Source organism: Lepidochelys olivacea, assembly GCF_965140295.1.
Source record: "Lepidochelys olivacea isolate rLepOli2 genome assembly, chromosome: 4".
Taxonomy (NCBI): Eukaryota; Metazoa; Chordata; order Testudines; family Cheloniidae; genus Lepidochelys; species Lepidochelys olivacea.
In genome coordinates, this window is record NC_140414.1 from 133,247,396 (window position 1) to 133,268,176 (window position 20,781).

At 41.8% G+C, this 20,781-nt stretch overlaps 1 protein-coding gene across 2 annotated transcripts in view; it reads right to left on the reverse strand.

Annotated features, from left to right (window-relative positions):
* Positions 1-19,628, reverse strand: part of UVSSA (UV stimulated scaffold protein A) — a 98,890-nt gene extending 79,262 nt beyond the window's left edge. Inside the window, exons 1-7 of one of the 2 annotated variants that reach the window (XM_084626788.1) lie at positions 19,491-19,628; positions 18,861-18,958; positions 18,118-18,448; positions 11,517-11,637; positions 9,901-10,338; positions 8,640-8,749; positions 7,609-7,737 (exon numbers count right to left, since the gene is read on the reverse strand). In XM_084626788.1, coding sequence (XP_084482914.1) covers positions 7,609-7,737; positions 8,640-8,749; positions 9,901-10,338; positions 11,517-11,637; positions 18,118-18,448; positions 18,861-18,958 — 1,227 coding nt within the window. In that variant the 5' untranslated portion in view covers positions 19,491-19,628. Of the gene's footprint in view, positions 1-7,608; positions 7,738-8,639; positions 8,750-9,900; positions 10,339-11,516; positions 11,638-18,117; positions 18,449-18,860; positions 18,959-19,088; positions 19,419-19,490 lie in introns of those variants that run through there. The other variant, XM_084626789.1, reaches the window with a different exon arrangement.
* Positions 19,629-20,781: the final 1,153 nt, after the last annotated feature.

The following is a 20,781-nucleotide window of genomic DNA, read 5'->3' on the forward strand; positions in this document are numbered from 1 at the left end:
GTGAAACACTGGAATGCGTTACCTAGGGAGGTGGTAGAATCTCCTTCCTTAGAGGTTTTTAAGGTCAGGCTTGACAAAGCCCTGGCTGGGATGATTTAACTGGGAATTGGTCCTGCTTTGAGCAGGGGGTTGGACTAGATGACCTTCTGGGGTCCCTTCCAACCCTGATATTCTATGATTCTATGATTAACTCCTCTGCTTAGAGGTGTACTCTGGGGAGTGCCTCCTCTTTGAGCTTCCACCTGAGTCCTTAGATGAGCTCGACCTCTTTGCTTCCTCTGATGGTCCTGGTGCCGAGTCTGATTTACGGTGCCTCTTCTTTAGTACCAGTGATGCTGATCTACCTCTCAGAACTGGTAACACTGGAGGTGCTCAGTACCTGGACCAAGGTAGATGGTTCAAATGGAGGATACAGCACTGATTCCAGCAGCAGAAATTTCAATCTGGCTGTCCTGTTGGGGGGGGGGGGGGGGGCTTGGAACTGGACGTAAAGCCCTTACAAATAAGACTCATCCAAGCATCCTCCAAGCACCTAAGGCAGCTGGGGTGAGGGTCACTGTTAGGCACTGCCTTACCACAAGAGTAGCAGGGCCTGAAACCCAGAGAGCGTGGCATATCTCCAGTACCAGGGCCAGTACAAAGGCTGGATGCCAGATGTACACACTTTTTTTTACTATACTAACTACAATAACTACACAGACTACAATGGGCACTATTTACACACTAGACTAAAGGTTTGCTGAAGCAAGCAAAGGGAGCTCCAACAACAGTCACAGGTGGTAGGAAGGATCTGAGTAGGGTTGGGGGCAACTGCACCCTTTATACCTATCTGCTGTGTTTGAGGCACCAGAGGGCACTTGTCAGAGTTTGTCTCCTTAGCGATACCATTCAGGGTGGCACAACTGTGCACTGGTACACACACATCCCAACACTGGAATGGATATGTGCAATCACTCAAAGAAGAACTGGGCATGAAGAAAAGAAGACTGAGTGGATAGTCTTCAAATATGTTAAGGGGTGTTATGAAAAGGACAGCAATTAGTTGCTCTACACATCCAGTGCAGGTAGGATAAGAAGTAATCAGCTCAATCTGCAGCAAGGGAGATTTAGGTTAGATATTAGGAAAAATTTTCTAACTGTAAGGATTGCTAAGTACTGGAATAGGTTACCAAGGAGATTGTGGAATCCCCATCTTTGGAGGTTTTTATGAACAGGTTAGATAAACACCTGTCACGGATGGTCTAAGTATACTTGGTACTTCCTCAGCATAGGAGGATGGACTAGGTGACCTCTCAAAGTCCTGGCCAGCCCTGCATTTCTATTATTCTATTTAGATTTCTCATTTACACTGCAATTTAGAATTATGCTGAAATCTACAATGCAGTAATCCCCAACCCACATCCAAACAGTAGAAATTACTGAAGAGTTAGAACTTTATTCAAAAGTAAGATTGTTTCATTAAGACACTGTTCCTCAAATAATTAAAAAGCATTTAGACTGGTTAAACATGAATGTTTAACAAGACAAAATAAAATGCATGTTATAGAATTGCTGAACATACAACCTCATGGGAGGTAAGGGTGTTCTGTCTTTAACAAGCAATTAGAAGACTTTGGGCACAATTCCACCTATCCAATTTCATTGTAGCAAACTCAAATCTTCCCAAAAGCTTGCTAATTGTATGGTTTTACCAAACTCTCTCATTCAAATCTACATTATTTTGCTGCATTAAAACACAGCCAGTCTATCAATATTAGTGCATTCTAAAAGACTTGGTCATCTGTTATTTTTAAGTGATTTGGTCTAGCATCAATAGTCCCCTCTTCCCCTTATTGTAGGCTCCTCCACCACAACATATTGTAAACAGACCATATGCAGTTGTGTTCCCTCTTCCACAAATAAAATCATAGTCCAGTCAACTATTTCAGGGTAAAAATCATAACAACACAAACAACTGCTTAGTTCATTTTAGGAAGACATTTTAAGACTAGCCAAAACACAGTTTTAATTACGCTCTAAACTAACAAAACATGAGGGGATGCAGAAGAAAACAAACATTTTGGCCTGCACAGCATACATAAAGGAGATAGAGTAACTGCAAATTTCCTAGGCTCTTGTTTCAAAAACTCATTTTAGTCTAGTTTGACATATGTACATTTCTTACATTTTTAAATATAATTTATCGGTTATTATAAATACATGTGAAAAAGATTAAGAAGTCATCAGAACATGCTATGCTGTCCAACAGAGATGTTATTAAAGTCTTATCATTAATCTCTATGGAAATGCTGTAGATGTGCATCATATTGTGCATGATTTTTAAGATGCAATATATGGATTTTTCTTTTATAGCTTTTAAAAATGAAAAGCAATTCAGATATAAATATCTGCAAAATCTGGCATTTTAAGAAAAGATCTTAAAAAAATGCAAACGTCTGATTTAAAATAAAATAAATAAAATAAAAGGAACAAAAGGCATGCATAACAACTAGATAAAAAAAAAACAAATTATTCCATTTAGAAATATTTTAGCAAGGTTTCAGCCATATGCAATTTATGCTTAAAATGGCATTAAACCTCTGAAAATAGGTATTTCTATAATAAATGCCAATCTCAGCCAATAACTAGAACTGTGCCACTACAATAATTCACCTAAATAGAGCGGAGAACTAACTTATTACAGTAGCTCTGACATAGTACTGCTGCAATAAGTTTACATGAAAACATGTACACACTAAGACCATGACCTGCTCTAGATAAAGGAAGTGCAAAGGAAAATGTCCAGCATGCAGCATGCACTCCCTCTACTGGGCACTGAGATTATTCTGAACAGTCTGAACAAAAAGAGAGAAAATAATGCAACATGTCCAATCATGCAAGTGCTTTCCTCTTACCCTCCCCTAAATTTCAATCATAATTTAGATTCACACACAGAGGCTTTTAAACTCTCATATATACTTTCAAAATCTGACACTTCTTAAGGGATGTAAACATCTAACTCAGTCCCAGAATAATCACTGATGATATGAATTTAACAATGGTGTAAGCACACAAGGACTTTCACTTACTGAAGAGTACTAACAGTAATCCTTGTGTTTGGTTATCCTTGACCAATGTGGTCAGGCTGCCCCTCCTTCAACCCCCAAAATTAAACAATAGAAGTTCTTACAGAATTAGAAATGTGGTGATGGCTATTTAATGTCTGCCAGAGGGGCTTGAATCTTGACAGCCAGGGTGTACGGCTAATGCAATAATATTTATAAAGGCAACACAAAGGGGGGTGGACGGCTGGCTCTGGACAGTCAAAGGATATGGACAACATTTGTAGCTCTCTTTCTTCTCCTCCCATGGCTCTAGCTGAAGGCAGGAACAGAAGGTAAAGCTGTGCAAATAACAATAACCATAGGGATCAGCACTTAAAGAACTTTCCCAACCCCCTCTTGCCAGGTTTCCTGCTACAGAGCTTAAAAAACACAACTTATTTTCTCAAACACCCACCCTGAGCAGTATGAAACTGCATGATGAGTGGAGGTAGGCGGGAGGCTAGGGAGCAGAAAGCAAATAGGAAAACAGATGAAAAACAGAAAGATCAGAGATGGCATATGTATATATGAGTAGGGCCTTACCAAATTCATGGTCAATTTCATGGTCATAGGATTTTTAAAAAATCATAGTTTTCATTATTTCAGATATTTAAAACTGAAATTTCACGGTGTTATAATTATAGGGATCCTGACCCAAAAAGGATTTGTGGGGTGGTCAGGAGGTTATTGTGGGGGGGGGTTGAGGTACTGCTACCCTTACTTCTGCACTGCTGCTGGCAGTGGCACGGTCTTCAGAGCTGGGCAGCTAGAGAGTAGTGGCTGCTGAGGGGGAGCCCAGCTCTAAAGGAAGAGCCACCACCACCAGCAGCGCAGAAGTAAGGATGGCATGGTATGGTATTGCCACCTTTACTTCTGCGCTGCTGCCTGCAGAGCTGGGCCCCCAGTTAGCAGCTAACACTCTCCAGCTGCCACCTCTGAAAGCAGCAGCGCAAAAATAAGGGTGGCAAGGTATGGTATTGCCACCCTTACTTCTGCACTGCTGCTGGCAGGGAGCTGCCTTCGGAGCTGGGCACATGGCCAACAGCCACCACTCTCCGGCCACCCAGCTCTCAAGGCAGCACAAAATAACCTTGCAATCCCCCCTGCAACTCCCTTTTGGGTCAGGACCCCCAATTTGAGAAATGCTGATCTACCCCATGAAATCTGTACAGTATAAAGTAAAAGCACAAGCAAGACCAGATTTCTTGGTGGAATATCAGATTTCATGGTCTGTGACACATTTTTAATGGCCATGAATTTGGCAGAGCCCTATATATGAGAAAGAACTGAAAAAACAAAAGGGTGGCAACTGTGGACTGGTTCAGGGGGATAGCAGGGAGAAAGCAGAGATGCCCATTGATTGCGGAAGATACAGTAGTGCCACCACAATTTCAAAAAAGACAAGGCAGGGCCCAACAAATCATGAAATTAGCTTTACAAATCATGAGATTTAAAAATAATAAACATCAGATTCTTTTGATTTGCCTGCTGATTTCTGAGCCTTTAGGGTGCATTTTTGGGCTTTCCTGCAACCAGAAGAACTAAAAACTTGCCTAAAAAAATGAAAGCAGAGACGACTTAAGTAAACACTTGTCTCCAGGAGCTGGGGCTTTAAGAAAAAACACTAAGTATCATCAGATTCAAGATAAAAATCACAAGTGTTTGCAACACTGGAGATGCCACACAAAATATATAAAGGCCGATTACTACTACTCTAGATGCTATGTTCACCAAGAGTAGAAAAGAATATTTCAAAAGACAATTCTTCCAAGAATCAGTATATTGGAAAGGCTAGTACTAACTCCCTTATTCAAAGAGTTAAGGATCAATTTCATTAACATCTTGACCACAGAACTAGCAAACTATATCCCTAGCAAAGGCAGACTTGTAAATTTCTTCCAAGTGCAGACTACATAGAACTGTGAGTGACTGCTCATCTTTTATGCAAAGGCGTGGGTAGCTGGGACTACAAACCCATTTTGATCTGAGGAGCCACTATTGATAGAGCCTCCATTCTTGCTGGTCTATTAAAGAACAGGGTAACTGCATAAAAATAGTGCGAATCCTCCCTATGTTGCCACTGCAGCAGTCATGGATGCAAATTTTGTAAGTCCCTAACATTCTGTTTTACATTTTGCCACTTTGGTGGTACCACTAAAATAAAATATGTTCTCCCTGAAAGATACAGACATGACTTTAATAGGGAGTCTTGACAACACTTAAGGAGATGAGCAGATATGCAAACAATTCTCCTGTACCTAGCGTGATAATCTTCATCTAACACCATTTACTTTGCAGATTGCAATTGCTCCCTGGTACATAACAATAACTTGATATCAATTGTCATAACATACACCTTATGTTAGATCTACAGCAGACAGAAACTTACAAGTGATCTTTTCCACAATAACCATCCTACTTGGTTTATTTCTTCTCTTCAGTTCTTGCATGGTCTCACCTCCCTCTTATTTCTGCACATGCTGCATATCTACACTCCTGGCTGTGCCATTCTGCTGACTCAGTGTGCTAGCAGTTACATGTAAAATCTGCTAATGTCCTGATCTTTGCAGTGCTGTATGTAGATTAATGCTCAGTGATCAGGATATCAGTACATTTCTCTTAGCTCAAGGGATACAGAGGACAGCACCAAAAGAGAGCAAGACTGTTTTATGGTAAGGACTAAGACTCGGACTCTACAAAGATTTATACGGGGCTGTGGTTCACGCTGTATGAAGTTAATTATGGGCGTAAGTCCCAGCAGGATCAGGGCACAACATTCTTTGTTTGATAGGCCTTGCTGGACCATTGGACTTTGACAACATTTTAAAAAAAATGTAAAAATCCATTTCCTTCTAAAAGTTTCAACTAAATAATCCAACACACATAGAGAAACCATAGGCTTTTTATGAAAATGCTTCTGCAGCTCATTAACCCCCTCATTCACAGCTTAAATTTAAGTAACTCAGCACTAGTTAAGAACAAGTTTGGGCATTTCCCCATGAAAGAAATGGAAGAATTACTATTCATTTATTTTCCAGCGTCCCTTAACAAGTTCCATGCCTTAAATTCTATTAAGATGTCAAATAATACTGCGTTCAAAATAAGCGAATTATTAAATATTTCCCTTTTCCTAGCTGCCTGCTCTACAACATTTGAACCTGACAACAAACAATGGTGAACAAGAATGGTAACAGCACTATTTTATGCTACTCATAGAATGAAGGCTTGAATGTCTTTCAAATCTGATAAAAAAAGACAGTAACCAATATTCTGGGCAGAGGGCCAGCATGTGCAGCCTTTCCCATAAAAAAGACAACAGGGGTGGCAGCAACTATGCTGACTCCTCCATAGCTAGTTATGTGTTTTCCCATTGACGGGAAAGCAGTGGCAAGAGAGTCTTCTGAAATATTACCTTTCGTTCAGCATTGGCATTTGTAGCTGGATAGTATACATAGCCAGGACCCTGCTGTACCAGGGAGATGTGCTGGGACCCAGAAATTCAAAAATCCCAATCTGGCCTTGTCTATGCAGCCAAACAGAGTTTAACAACAGTTGATGAACTTCACTGTGGCTGAATCAGACTAACAATTTAGTCTAGCCTGCAGTGACAGAGATAAACTGTTATAACCCACTTAAAAGCCATGTTTTACTCCTGGACACTCTGACCTAAAATAATTAGTTTTTAAAAAAATATAGTTTGGCCATTTATACCAAACAATATAATAAGCGCTATTTGACCACAAACAAGTTTAACAATTCTTAGTAAACTCTGTTGTTTTAGACGTATAGATGGGGCCACTGACTTCTTCTGTGGCTTTGGACAAATCATCTAATCTCTCTGCCTCGGTTTCTTCACATAGTAAAATAGTAGTTAGCGCTAACTGACTTCTTCTGTGGCATAGTAAAATGAGGATATTACAATTTACTCATTTCACAAAATTTTCACTCGGAATAACCTTTGTGAAACACTCTGAGCATTAAAGCACCATGTGATAGCTAATTATTATGAGAGGCTTCCAAGTCTGTCACCCAACCTCTGTAGATTATAAGCACTGTAAATCAGGGACCACTTCTTTTTTTCTGACTTGTGACGTGTTGGCATAATTTTGCATGTTTCAAAATAAAATGGTAACAACAATATGTATTGTAATGAGAGAAGACAAACGCGAACACAGAAGAGACCAAGGACACAATACAAACTGTTCATGAAGAAACTGGGACTAAACAGAACTCTAAAATTTAACTACCTCACTATATAAAAAAAAATGAAGATAGCCAGTGTTAATGTTCTATCTAATAACGAAGACCCCGACTCTGCAAACATTTATGCATGTGCTTAACTTGGCTCACGTAGGTAGTCATATTGGAGTCAAAAGGATTACTCAAATATACAGAGTTAAGCACATGCTTAAGTGTTTGCGAGAATTAGGGCCTACAAGGAAATGTTTTGACAGCATTTTTTTTTCTGTGTGCAAATCAAGTGTTTGAGAGTCTACTCAAAAAATGTTTAATTTTAAACACTCACCACTTTTCTTTTCCTCTCTTTATAGTCAATGTTCATTTCCTTATGTTTCTCCATAGCAGTCTCTAATTTTTTCTTAAAATCAATGGCACATCTTAGACAACCATCATTTATTCCTGCTCTGGTGAACAACTACAAAGCAAGAGATATACATTCTTATTATTTCTGCTACACACATCCCCAAGAAAAAAATTCTTTGTTTTCATCCATTTGTAACATGCCATGCAATAAAGCAGTTTGCTCTTACGCTAAGTAATCACTGGTGATCCCAATTCTCTCCTTTACCCGCACTTCTTTCAAAAACTTTTTTTAACTGGGGTAGTAAGAGCTGATAACAGCAGCTAGAGTCAACCAAGGAGTAGGCAGATGCATTACAAGTTTTCCTCTGTGAGTGCACCTCACCATACAAAATTGCTATCCCCTGCAACGGACACTTGAGCAGAGACTACCAATTGTGTTGAATGAAAAAGTGATTTTCTAATGTTGACTTCGCTCAAAGACATTCATTTTCACTTTAAACCTATCATATAGGCCATATTTAAACTGACATCTCCAAAAATGAAAAGCTCATGCACTGTGCTAGGTAGTTTAAGCAATGTTGAATGCACTCAAATAAAAGTGATGCAACACTGACAGCCAGTTTCTAACTCAGATTTATATTTAGCCAATTACTACCACCCTGCCTGCCTCACATACTTATACCAATTACTTTTTCTCAGTTTAATTTGCTTTGTTTAGTTTTCTTCAGACTTTACCCTCCCCTTCTTTTATTGCTTGTTATTGTTTTTGCCATACGTACAGACCAAAGATTCAACACATAAGTACACATAAGCCTCTATTTTGCACCCAGATGCTAAGTTTGGTGCAGCCACACCATCTTTAGGCTTTTGTAACTTTTGGCAAGATGGTCTTTACGTGGGTCCCCAAATTACATGGTTTCATAATGGGTGTTAGCATTTTATGGAAGACAGGCTGAAAGCAAGCAGAAGAAGAGAAAGAGCTTTTTTGATTTTTCTTGGCAGAAGTCATTTCACCTGAATCCAAGACTGCACAGATGGCAAGAATTTATTTCTGATGAGTTTGTGTGCATCTATGATATTGTTTATTATGGCAGTATTGTCTTCATTCTCACACACTTTCACATCTGTTGAAAAGGGAGGAAAAAATATACAAGCATGATATCTTTAGCATCTTCACTGAGAACCGACAATATAAGTGGAGATGGCAGACATGAAACTTTCTAACATAACTGATCTCTTCAGAGATGAGTCACAATATTACTATGTTCAGCATTAATGCTAAAAATACTTAACCCAAAGACCAAAGAGAAAGAAGGGAAAATGCTTTTATTGTGCTGAATAACTCTGAAAAAGGGCTGCTAAACCAACACAGCTTAGGCATCACCATACGAATCAAGGATATAATTGTAATGCAATAGTGACTAGAGGTTCCAATCAGGGATCTGGACTCTACTGTGCTGGGTACAGTACAAACATAATGAAAAGTTGGTCCCTGCCCCAAACAACAACTCTAGGAGACTGATTTTCAAAACGGCAGGAATGCAGTTACCTGTGCAAAAAATGCACCTGCCCATTAAGCTTTCACAATTCCCAGAGATGTATGCAGAAATGGCCAATTATATATCTTACTAGCCATTTACATGTGAAATTGTAGTTAACTGTATGCACATGTACAGTTTACAGTAAGGCACCAGACTTTTTAAAAATCAAGCATAAAGTGTACCTGACTTTTCTACAAATAACTCAACCTCTTGAAATGATATTAAGAATCATATTTTAAAATCCTTGCTATCAGGACCCTATTCACTATTTTATGAAAAGTCTTTACAAAGTGTTGAGAGTTTGATTGCCATATTAAAAAATGTTTCCCCACTATAACTCAAGCATATTATTGTAGGGTCATGACTGAGGTCACTAATTTTAAAGAGGTGAGTGCTGAAAGCATTGAAACACCACCTTCTTCTCCCCCTCCAAATAAAGTTATATACATCCTGCAAACAGAATGCAAGCAATTCAGAACAGGAAACCTGTCTTATTCTAGGTGCTGTAATACATTAACAATGCCATATACTAAATCTTAACCAAAATGGTTGATTAGTAAAATCTGTAAAGCATGTCCAACACAATCTGCATTGAAGGATGGTTACTAGATGAGTGGCCAGAAGGGGATCTTCTAGAAAGGGCTAAAATATAAAATATTAAATTTTGCAGTTAATGTCTCACAACTTCATATACAGACATTCTCAAGCTGGCTGTGTGGTACAGTACTAGGTACCTGTGGAGATTTCAAGGTTGAGAGCGTATTTATGAGAACCAAGCCCATGGTTCCTAACAAAGGTTTCATAGTCATCATCATCGGTGGCAGCAGCAATTATTTCAGCTTCTGAACATTCCCCTCTGTCCGTTTCCTTTTGCTCAGGCAGCCCCAACTCTTCATTCAGGTCCCTGTTTCTGTCAACTATTAGACATGGGGAAACAGAAGGAAGGTCCTTGCTGCAACAAGGCTGTTCATCATCCATTTGTCCAAGCAAAGATGGCTGGCGATCTGCTATCTGCATGGATAAGGAGGAAGTAGGTTTGTTCTCATTAGCAGTCTTCTCTGTGACAGGTTCTAACTCTGCATCATTCACAGTGAAGTCAAATGGATCTGGCATCAAAAGCCGGAAACAATTCTCCATCTCTGTCAGAGTGTCTTGGATTTCCTGGGACATTTCTGTCAGGAGATAATTGTTTTAGAATATTACTACATGCGATACAAAATGTCTACAGCTCGGAAGTGGAACAAACTCTCTTTCCCATTCCCCAGTATGAGAAGCCAATACAATGCTTGCAATGTAAGCATACCTGTCAAAGGGGCAATTCATTTATCTTTAAATCAGTAATACATTCCTATGCACATGGGTCCTCATGCCTGCTTTCCGCCCCTCCAAATGTCCCCCACATCAAACTAATAATATTCTTTGGTCTCAAGAGGTACAAAATAGAAACAACTCTCTTTCCTATCCCCTGAAAATCTGAAAATCTCAAAGCATTATCAAAGATGGCCTTTTAATTATTTCATAAAATATGAAGTAGAGCAGATGGATTGGTAAGGTTATTCTCAGCAACGACACTGGGTAATAATCCTACAGTCCTGGAAATTATGCTGTTATAGCTGGCTACTGATGAATCTATGAGTAACAACCCAGACACATTTCAGCTAAAAATGACTTTAGGAAACTTAAGAGTCAGTTTTAAACTCCATGTCCATGCATAACTGTCCATAGCGCACAGCCACACAAGTATTCATAGCGCACACGCAAAAAGTATTTGAAAGTGAAACCAACACTTAAAAACTATATGGTAAGAATCTCCACACCACACACACACACTCTCTCTCATTCTTCAGTTTTGTGGAAATTAGTTTGCTATAAAACCTTTGCTTAAAGAAACAGCCCTCCAGTACACACAGATATCCATGGAACTTTTGCTGGACCTCTTATACCACGTACAGGACTCCTGCAGTGGTATTTAGCAATGCCTTTTGGAACACAGATACTCTACATGAAACACCTGAATCAGAAGATACTTAAATCACGTCTAACTTTAAGCATGTGAATACAGCCGTTGACTTCAACGGGACTCTTCACATGCTTAAATTTACACATATATCTAAGTTCTTTACTGAATCAGGGCCCAAGACACTTAATTACCTTCTTTTGTATCATCCCGCGTTCTACCTGAAGTAGCACTACATCACTTGCTTTTTTTACCCTACATTATGTCTACATATGCATTACTTTCCTCATCCGCTTCTACAGCCCATTACCACTTGGATAGCTGCTTTCTTGGAGGCTGTATTTTATATAGCATAATTCCTTAATAAACTTCAAAGTTTTCAAAACATCTCACCTTCCATTTCTTTTTCAGCTCTTTTGGCTTTCTCTTTGTAAATGTTATCTAATCGTTTCTGTTTCTCCTCCTCCCTTCTCCTTTCAGCCAGAGTTCTGACATTTACGTCTTGAAAATCCACCTGAGGAGGAATTGAAGAAAAAGCGTTATATTCATTGTAAGAAAGAAACACTCCCAACATTCCTGTCTTTGATGAAATATCCTCTAACACGGTGGCTCTCAAAGCTGATCCGTCACTTGTTCAGGGAAAGCCCCTGGTGGGCCGGACCGGTTTGTTTACCTGCCGCGTCCTCAGGTTTGGCCAATCACAGCTCCCACTGGCCGCGGTTCGTTGCCCTGGCCAATGGGGGCTGCAGGAAGCAGCACAGGCCAAGGGACATGCTGGCCACCCTTCCCACAGCTCCCATTGGCCTGGAGTGGTAGGTAAACAAACCGGTCTGGCCCGCCAGGGGCTTTCCCTGAACAAGCAGCGGACCGGCTTTGAGAACCACTGCTCTAACATCAGTGATGAGTCGGTCTCTCCATACTACTACTTTTTATTGCTCCTTCTCCCAGAAACAACAACTGTGGTAACTTTTTTTATTAGTGATTGCTGAGAATCAAAGGCATTAAGAAGGGAAAATGAGATCATAGGAAGCAGAAACCTGAACATTCTCTTCTGTCTGAGACCAAAGAGAGGAATCTATCTTTGATGTACGCTTTATAATTTTGGGAGGCCCTCACTTACAGTAATGGGGAGTGCAAAAACTAATGCTAGGTTGACCTATATAACAAGAATTTTAGAGTAAAAGCCAAAATGGCTACTTGCACACACTTTTCCCAATAACTTCACATGCAAGGAAACCAAGCAGTCCAGGAGCTAGCCATATCCTCTGCAACATGGAGTTAAATCACTGAATTTTGGCTTTTACACTAAATTTCCTGGCTTTGGTGGATTTTTCTCAAAATCTTATTTTTTATTTTACTCCTACTTTATTTCTTATTTTTAAAGCACAGAACACGATTTAAGTCATGCACCTTACAGTAGCTCCAAGTACTGCTTTGATTTTATTAATTTTAAATGTTAGGTTTTTTGCTTTGTTGTTTTAATTTGCCCATAAAAAGGCCTGAGAATTTAAATTTTTTTCCTTCCAAAAAATTATATTCTGATGTGAAAATCTATGAGCTAGCACTAAGAAAAAGCTGAATTTTGGTTGCTTTAGACCAGGGGCAGGCGAGCTGATTTTCAGTGGCACTCACACTGCCCGAGTCCTGGCCACAGTCCAGGGGGCTCTGCATCTAAATTTAATTTTAAATGAAGCTTCTTAAACATTTTTAAAACCTTATTTACTTTACATACAACAATAGTTTAGTTATATATTAAAGACTTATAGAAAGAGACCTTCTAAAAACGTTAAAATGTATTACTGGCAAGCGAAACCTTAAATTAGAGTGAATAAATTAAGACTCGGCACACTACTTCTGAAAGGTTGCCAACCTCTGCTTTAGACCTTATAGTTTAGTTACATGAGACATCTCATATTGCAAGTTACTGAGTACCATCAACTAACTTCCATTAACTTCAATGAGAGAGACAAGGTAGGTGAGGTAATTTATTTTATTGGACCAACTTCTGTTGGTGAAAGAGACAAGCTTTTATGCCACACAGAGCTCTTCTACAATGTACTAACTTCAATGTTAGTTTATATTGTAAAGTGCTATGCAAGGAATACTTAGGAACTATTATTCTAATGGAATTAGCAATCCCTCCCCAGATGCTAAATTCACATTCTGAACATCCAGATGAAATTTTCTTTGGTCATAATTGTTGTACATGAAACAAACCATATTTCAAAATAAAATGATGTTTCTGAGATTTTGTTTTTCTGTGATGTAAAGACCACAAGGGCCTCAAGATCATGTGCTTTAGATCACCGCCCTTTTTCACATGACTATAATTAATTATAGTAGGAGTGCAAAATCTGACACACATAATAAATGCCTGTATCATTTGAAGACCAAACAATAGGTGTGTAGCGAACAAGCATCCCTTTTTGCTTCCTCCAAGACCTCTCCTCGACAACATTCACCTGTACTTCACTAGTCAGGGATCAGGAAAATCAGGTCTGTTCCTGTCCTGGATTTCACACACTGTTGTCCAGTCATGTGTGTTTTTCATTTACTCTCTGTGCAATCACAGAATTATAGAATATCAGGGTTGGAAGTGACCTCAAGAGGTCATCTAGTCCAACCCCCTGCTCAAAGCAGGGCTGAACCCCAATTAAATCATCCCAGCCAGGGCTTTGTCAAGCCTGACCTTAAAAACTTCTAAGGAAGGAGATTCCACCACCTCCCTAGGTAACGCATTCCAGTGTTTCACCACCCTCCTAGTGAAAAAGTTTTTCCTAATATCCAACCTAAATCTCCCCCACTGCAACTTCAGACCATTACTCCTTGTTCTGTCATCTGCTACCACTGAGAACAGTCTAGATCCATCCTCTTTGGAACCACCCTTTCAGGTAGTTGAAAGCAGCTATCAAATCCCCCCTCAGTCTTCTCTTCCGTAGACTAAGCATCCCCAGTTTCCTCATCCTCTCCTCATAACTCATGTGTTCCAGTCCCCTAATCATTTTTGTTGCCCTTCGCTGGACTCTTTCCAATTTTTCCACATCCTTCTTGTAGTGTGGGGCCCAAAGCTGGACACAGTACTCCAGATGAGACCTCACCAATGTCGAATAGAGGAGAACGATCACGTCCCTCGACCTGCTGGCAATGCCCCTACGTATACATCCCAAAATGCTATTGGCCTTCTTGACAACAAGGGCACACTGTTGACACACATCCAGCTTCTCGTCCACTGTAACCCCTACGTCCTTTTCTGCAAAACTGCTGCCGAGCCATTCGGTCCCTAGTCTGTAGCGGCTGGATTCTTCCGTCCTAAGTGCAGGACTCTGCACTTGTCCTTGTTGAACTTCATCAGATTTCTTTTGGCCCAATCCTCCAATTTGTCTAGGTCCCTCTGTATCCTATCCCTACCCTCCAGCATATTTACCTCTCCTCCCAGTTTAGTGTCATCTGCAAACTTGCTGAGGGTGCAATCCACACCATCCTCCAGATCATTTATGAAGATACTGAACAAAACCGGCCCCAGGACCAACCCTTGGGGCACTCCACTTGATACCAGCTGCCAACTAGACATGGAGCCATTGATCACTACCCGTTGAGCCCGACAATCTAGCCAGCTTTCTATCCACCTTATAGTCCATAAATCATTGGCACATTACTTAAGCCCCAATTCAGCAAAGCACTTACACATTTGTTTGACTTTAAGCACAGATTTAAATTCTACTGAAGTCAATGGGAGTTAATCACCAACCACAGGTCTTTGAGTCTTAGCACATGAACATACGTATTTTGCTCTATCAAGGCCTTAATCTTCTTGTGTATCAAATACTACCTTACCACACAGGAATGAAGTGAGACTTAACTAATATTTGTAAACTGCTTGAAGCTAAGTGGTGGGGTAGGCAATATTCCAGTTTTACAAAGTAACTGACACACAGAGGGACTTGCAATATAGTAAATTTAAGGGGGAAAATTGCATGTATATCTACAGACAGACAAAGGTAGTTGCATGAATACACCTGATTTTGATTCCCCTCATCAGTGTTAGTGGTTTTACAAATCAAATTTGCTTTTTAGAAATATTTCTTTCCCCACATTGTGTGTGTGGCTCTTTCAGTGAGCAAAGAAAATTGTATACAGTGATGTCAGACATACAAAGTAAATAAATGGAAATAAAACCCAGAAAGTTTCCTCTGATCTTTAATTATAATAAGTGCATCTAACATTAGTAGGTAACATTTAAATAGGATTTTTGACTTGTGAAAAGGTTGCACAGTGAGCTAGTGACATAGTCAGAATTAGAACCCCAGACTCCCCAAATCCCAGTCCTGTGCTCTCATTGTGGTACCTCTCATACAGCAGTTTCATCCTTACCTAGGCCAAGTGGTGCCCAAACTTTTTACACAGGAGGGCCACATAAAGCTAAGCACAACCTTGTGTAGGCCTGTAGGCCAAACAGATTCTACATATTTTAATAAGGTTTAACGTCACCTGTATTGATTTACAGATAGGTTGTTTCTACATACAGTATTGTCTATTTACACACTTGTGTGGATTAAAATGATGTAAACACGATAAAACACTAATGAATCAGCCATTAGTATATTGTGTTGAAGTAGGCCGCGGTTGTCATAAAATGCTCTGGTGGGCATTGTACTGCCTGAGAGCCATAGGTTGGGCACCTCTAACATAGGGAAAGAGCATCTAAAAAGCTAAAATACAATTACCCTACGTTAGCTCAGTGGGTTTGAGAAATTATGCTGGGTGTCTTTGCTTAGATCAGAGTCAGCCTCTACTGGTCCCAGCAGTAGGTGCCTTTTCCTTTGTGCTAGTCAGACCCCATTCCTTACATATCCTAAAATTATCTTTGCTTCTTTTACTATTACTGAACATTGAGCAGAGGTCTTTGTTAGAACTGATGCAATCCTCAGATTAGTATAGAGAAGATACTGATTAGAAGTAGGGAAGTAATATTACAATTATATATAGCATGAGTGAGACTATTACTAGAATTTTGTGTCCAGCACTGTACTTGGGAAATAAAACTACAAAGAATAATTCAAGGTCTTGAAAACCTGCTTTATAGCAAGATTCAAGAAACCCAATCTATTTAGTTTATCCAAGAGAAGGTTAACAAGCATCTTGATCATGGTCTACAGATACTGACATGTGTAACAGAAGTATTAGTAGAAGACTCTAATTTAACACAAAGGGATAAGATCCAATGTCATGAAACTGAAACTAGACAGATTCAGATTAGAAATAACAGTGCTAATTGACAGTCAAGGCAATCAGCCATTGCAACTACTTATCTTCAAATGTTGTGGAATCTCTGACTTAAAGTCTTCAAATCAAGATAGGATGTCTTTTCTAAAAGGTATGGGCTTGGTGGAATAAAGTTCTATGGCTTGTTATTAGTCAGATTATTAGATTGTCATAATGGTCTCTTTCTCTCTTGATAATCTATGAGCTGTCCACAGTGATGTCTAGTACTTTTCCTAGAACAGTAGTGATTTTAGAACCCCAAGAGATGTATCCGTAGTTCAAATGTCCTCCAATGTGACTTTGCATTTATCTGCCGTTGTGTTACCTAATCACCAAGCTTGGGTATGCCCTCTGAAGTTCCTCAGTATTCTAATTGTAACTAACCAAGAGTTGTGTCTCATCTCCAAATTCTCATGTCATTGTTAATCCTCTTTTACAAATTATTAAATACCAGTCCTAATAAAGCGCTCTATGCCATCCCACTATTAGCCCTTTGCTATAATGAAGGTTGACCAATGGTGTTCTTAACTATCTGGTTTCTGATCCATGATAGTATTTCTCTCCCTCCCCACCACATGACTACTTAGCCCATTAGTAGATCTAAAGGCAGGAAGCTGAAGCGAGACAAATTCAGACTGGAATTAAGGCTGAATTTTGAACAGTAAGGGTATTTAACCACTGGAACAATTTACCAAGGGATGTGGTGGATTCTCCATCACTATCAAATTTTAAAATGAAGACTGGATGTTTTTTTAAGAGATATACTTTAATTCAAACAGGAACTAATTCAGGGAAGTACTATGGCCTGTGTGATACAGGAGGTCAGACTAACTGATCACAATGGTCCCTTCTGACCTTATAATTTATTAATCTAGCCATACGTGACCACAGGCTATACACCAGCTGGCTTCAGCTGAGAAGGAAAGAGCCAAACATCATCCATGTATTGAAACACCAGATTGTACATCCCCTCTAGCCCACCTAATAAGTTATGTACCCACTGAACACGAAGGTTATTAAAGAAACAGAATCCTGAAGAACCCCAAGAGATCATGTGGCACTGAATGACTGTTCCTTTATTAATGAGATCCAACAGGACAGTGGATAAAGAATGAACATTGATATTCCAGCATCAATATAGAAAGGGTATATTTAACGCTCTGATTAGTAGCATATGAAGTAGTATATAAACTCTGCAAGGCAGTTATTAGCGAACAGGGGGAAAAAAACAAGAAATACAAAATGTATTATAGTGTCTCATTTCTTGTTACTGCCTTTGATTTACACCTCTAGAAAAATAAAATCTGTGTTGAAGTGAGTTTTAGGTATTGTAACACAAGGAAAGACCTACCCAAATAGGGAATTTACACTCTCTAATCTGAAGCAGTAAAATAAGACATATATTGTAGGAAAAGCTTACAGGTTGTCCTGTAATTAAAAAAAACACAAAATTTAAAAAAAAAAGTCCTTAGCAGTATGGAAAGAACTTAGGTTACAGCAGGGAAAAAAGCTTAACTTAGTATCTAAATTTCAACAAAGTGAGCAAGAAAAGCCAGTATTCACATTTGTCCAAAGAGAGAGAGACCTCAGCTTTGTTTCCAGCATATATCCCTTTATATTAGCTTACAGTGGAGAAATCAACATGTTCCAGAAATCAGCCTTATCTTTCTAAGTCAGAACCTAATGAGTAGATGTGGAGAAGTAAACATGTAGAAGTAAACAAACAAAATACCTTCTTGTTCTGTTTTAAGAAATGGTATCCTAGGGAGAGTTTCTTGTAGGCCTCTCCATATTTCTCATGCCAATCTTGAACAGATTTAATGGCTGTTTTTTTCAGTTTTTGTGCTACTTCTTTTGGTGGGGGAAGAGGCTGCTCATGGTCTGTTTCAATTGTGAGCTCCAAGAATTCTTGAAAATTTGAAATAATTAACGTCCTAAATTGATGTGACCGGGTGAAGAGCTCATCCACAATTTGAAAAGCTGAGAAGCGTATCTCTGCATGTTCTTGATTCAGCTGTGTCATCAGTAGACGATACGCATGGTTAATATGTTCGTCTGAAGATCTTTTGAAAAGTAACAAACATTATCAACACAAGTACAACCACCAGTGAGTTTTTTGTTCTTTTACCCATTAAAAATATAATTTAACAGAATAAAAAAGTTTTCTGTTTTGACATGAGATTAAAAGTATTTACCTCCCAAAAAATCACCCCCAAAAAACTCAATGGGAGTCTTTTAACAAGTTTTGGAGAAAACCCACCATCACCCATTATTCTATGAATTTCCCTAAACTTTCAAGGCAGCAATCAATTCCAAAGCGTTGCTTAAAGCAAAAAGAAGAGTCTGGAAGAGGCCAGACTAAGGGGTCACTGTGACCTGTTTTTTATATGAAACAGTGGAAGATGATAAAATGCTAGCGAGAACAGCCCTATGCCAATATGTTCCTCAAGCAAAGAATTTAACCATGCTTCATACTTGCAGATTTTCTTTAGCTCTTTCATTTTCTCTGGATTCAGTTGAGGCTCTCCTGAGGTTGTGAGGTCCTCGACCAGCTGAGAGAGCTTTTGGTCCATCTGCAGAAACTCATAAAACAGAGATAAATAAGATCACGTTTTATTTGCCTGGCATTAATATTTTGACTGGGTGCTTTCATATATATTTAACATTTCCCAGGCCAGCATATTTGGTATTCTGCTACATTACCTGAACCAGTGCTTATACCCTCATCTTGACCTGACCAGTTTTACTACAATACTGTATAGACTGGGAGCATTCTGACAGCTTTCAGAGTCGCAGCTGTGTTAGTCTGTATCCTCAAACAGAACAGGAGTACTTGTGGCACCTTAGTCTCCAAGACTGGGAGCAGATACACTTGCCAAAGTCAACCACAGAGGAGGGCCAGCCATGGTACCCCCCAGCGACGGAGGAAGCCGGCGCCACCCCACACACAGGTGCTGGAACGAGGGGCGGCCGCACCCCCCGGGCTTGGTTTCCAGCATACGCAGAGTCCACAGCTTGGCGCGACGGCTCGGCGCGCCCCCGGGGATACAGAACCAGCCCCGCCCCTCCCCCTCCCGCGCCGGCCACAGCGGCGGCGCCACCTACCCTCGCTCCAGCCAACGCTCCGCGCTGACCGGAAACGGGGCGCGGCCCTCGCACCCCCGGCCTCGGTATCACGAAGCCCAACGCCCGCCGCTGCGGGATGACGTTCCGTAACCGTCACTCGGCTGCGCCCGGCCTCCGCCCGGGATGGGCGGGGCCTGGGGGCGGGGTCTCAGATAGAGGCAGCGGCGAGCGCGCGCGCCACCGCGCCACGGCGCGGCCCGGAGAGAGCGTGGGAGCGCGCGGGCCGGAAGGGGGCGCGGAGCCGCTCACGCCGGGGCGGGGAGTACGGGACATAGAGCCCCCCGTGGGCCAAGGGCCCAGAGACCCCGGGGCGAGGGGCGTAGGGGGCACGGAGCTGCCCGTGGGCCAAGGGCCCAGAGACCCCGGGGCGAGGGGCGTAGGGGGCACGCAGCTGCCCGTGGGCCAAGGGCCCAGAGACGCAGGGGCGTAGGGGGCACGCAGCTGCCCGTGGGCCAAGGGCCCAGAGATACCGGGGCGTAGGGGGCACGCAGCTGCCCGTGGGCCAAGGGCCCAGAGACGCAGGGGCGTAGGGGGCACGGAGCTGCCCGTGGGCCAAGGGCCCAGAGACGCAGGGGCGTAGGGGGCACGGAGCTGCCCGTGGGCCAAGGGCCCAGAGATACCGGGGCGTAGGGGGCACGGAGCTGCCCGTGGGCCAAGGGCCCAGAGATACCGGGGCGTAGGGGGCACGCAGCTGCCCGTGGGCCAAGGGCCCAGAGACCCCGGGGCGTAGGGGGCACGGAGCTGCCCGTGGGCCAAGGGCCCAGAGACCCCGGGGCGTAGGGGGCACGGAGCTGCCCGTGGGCCAAGGGCCCAGAGACCCCGGGGCGTAGGGGGCACGCAGCTGCCCGTGGGCCAAGGGCCCAGAGACCCCGGGGCGTAGGGGGCACGCAGCTGCCCGTGGGCCAAGGGCCCAGAGACCCCGGGGCGTAGGGGGCACGCAGCTGCCCGTGGGCCAAGGGCCCAGAGACGCAGGGGCGTAGGGGGCACGCAGCTGCCCGTGGGCCTAGGGCCCAGAGACACAGTGATGTAGGGGGTATGCAACTGCATGTGGGCCCAGGGGTTTAGGGGGCACGCAGCTGCCCATGGGCCTAGGGCCCAGAGACACAGTGATGTAGGGGGTATGCAACTGCATGTGGGCCCAGGGGTTTAGGGGGCACACAGCTGCCCGTGGGCCCAGATATGCTACTGCTCAGAGTGGTGAGAGTATGGGGCATGGAGGGGCCATGACTGCAGAGATGGCAAAGCCGATTGCGGCGACCCTCAGCAAATA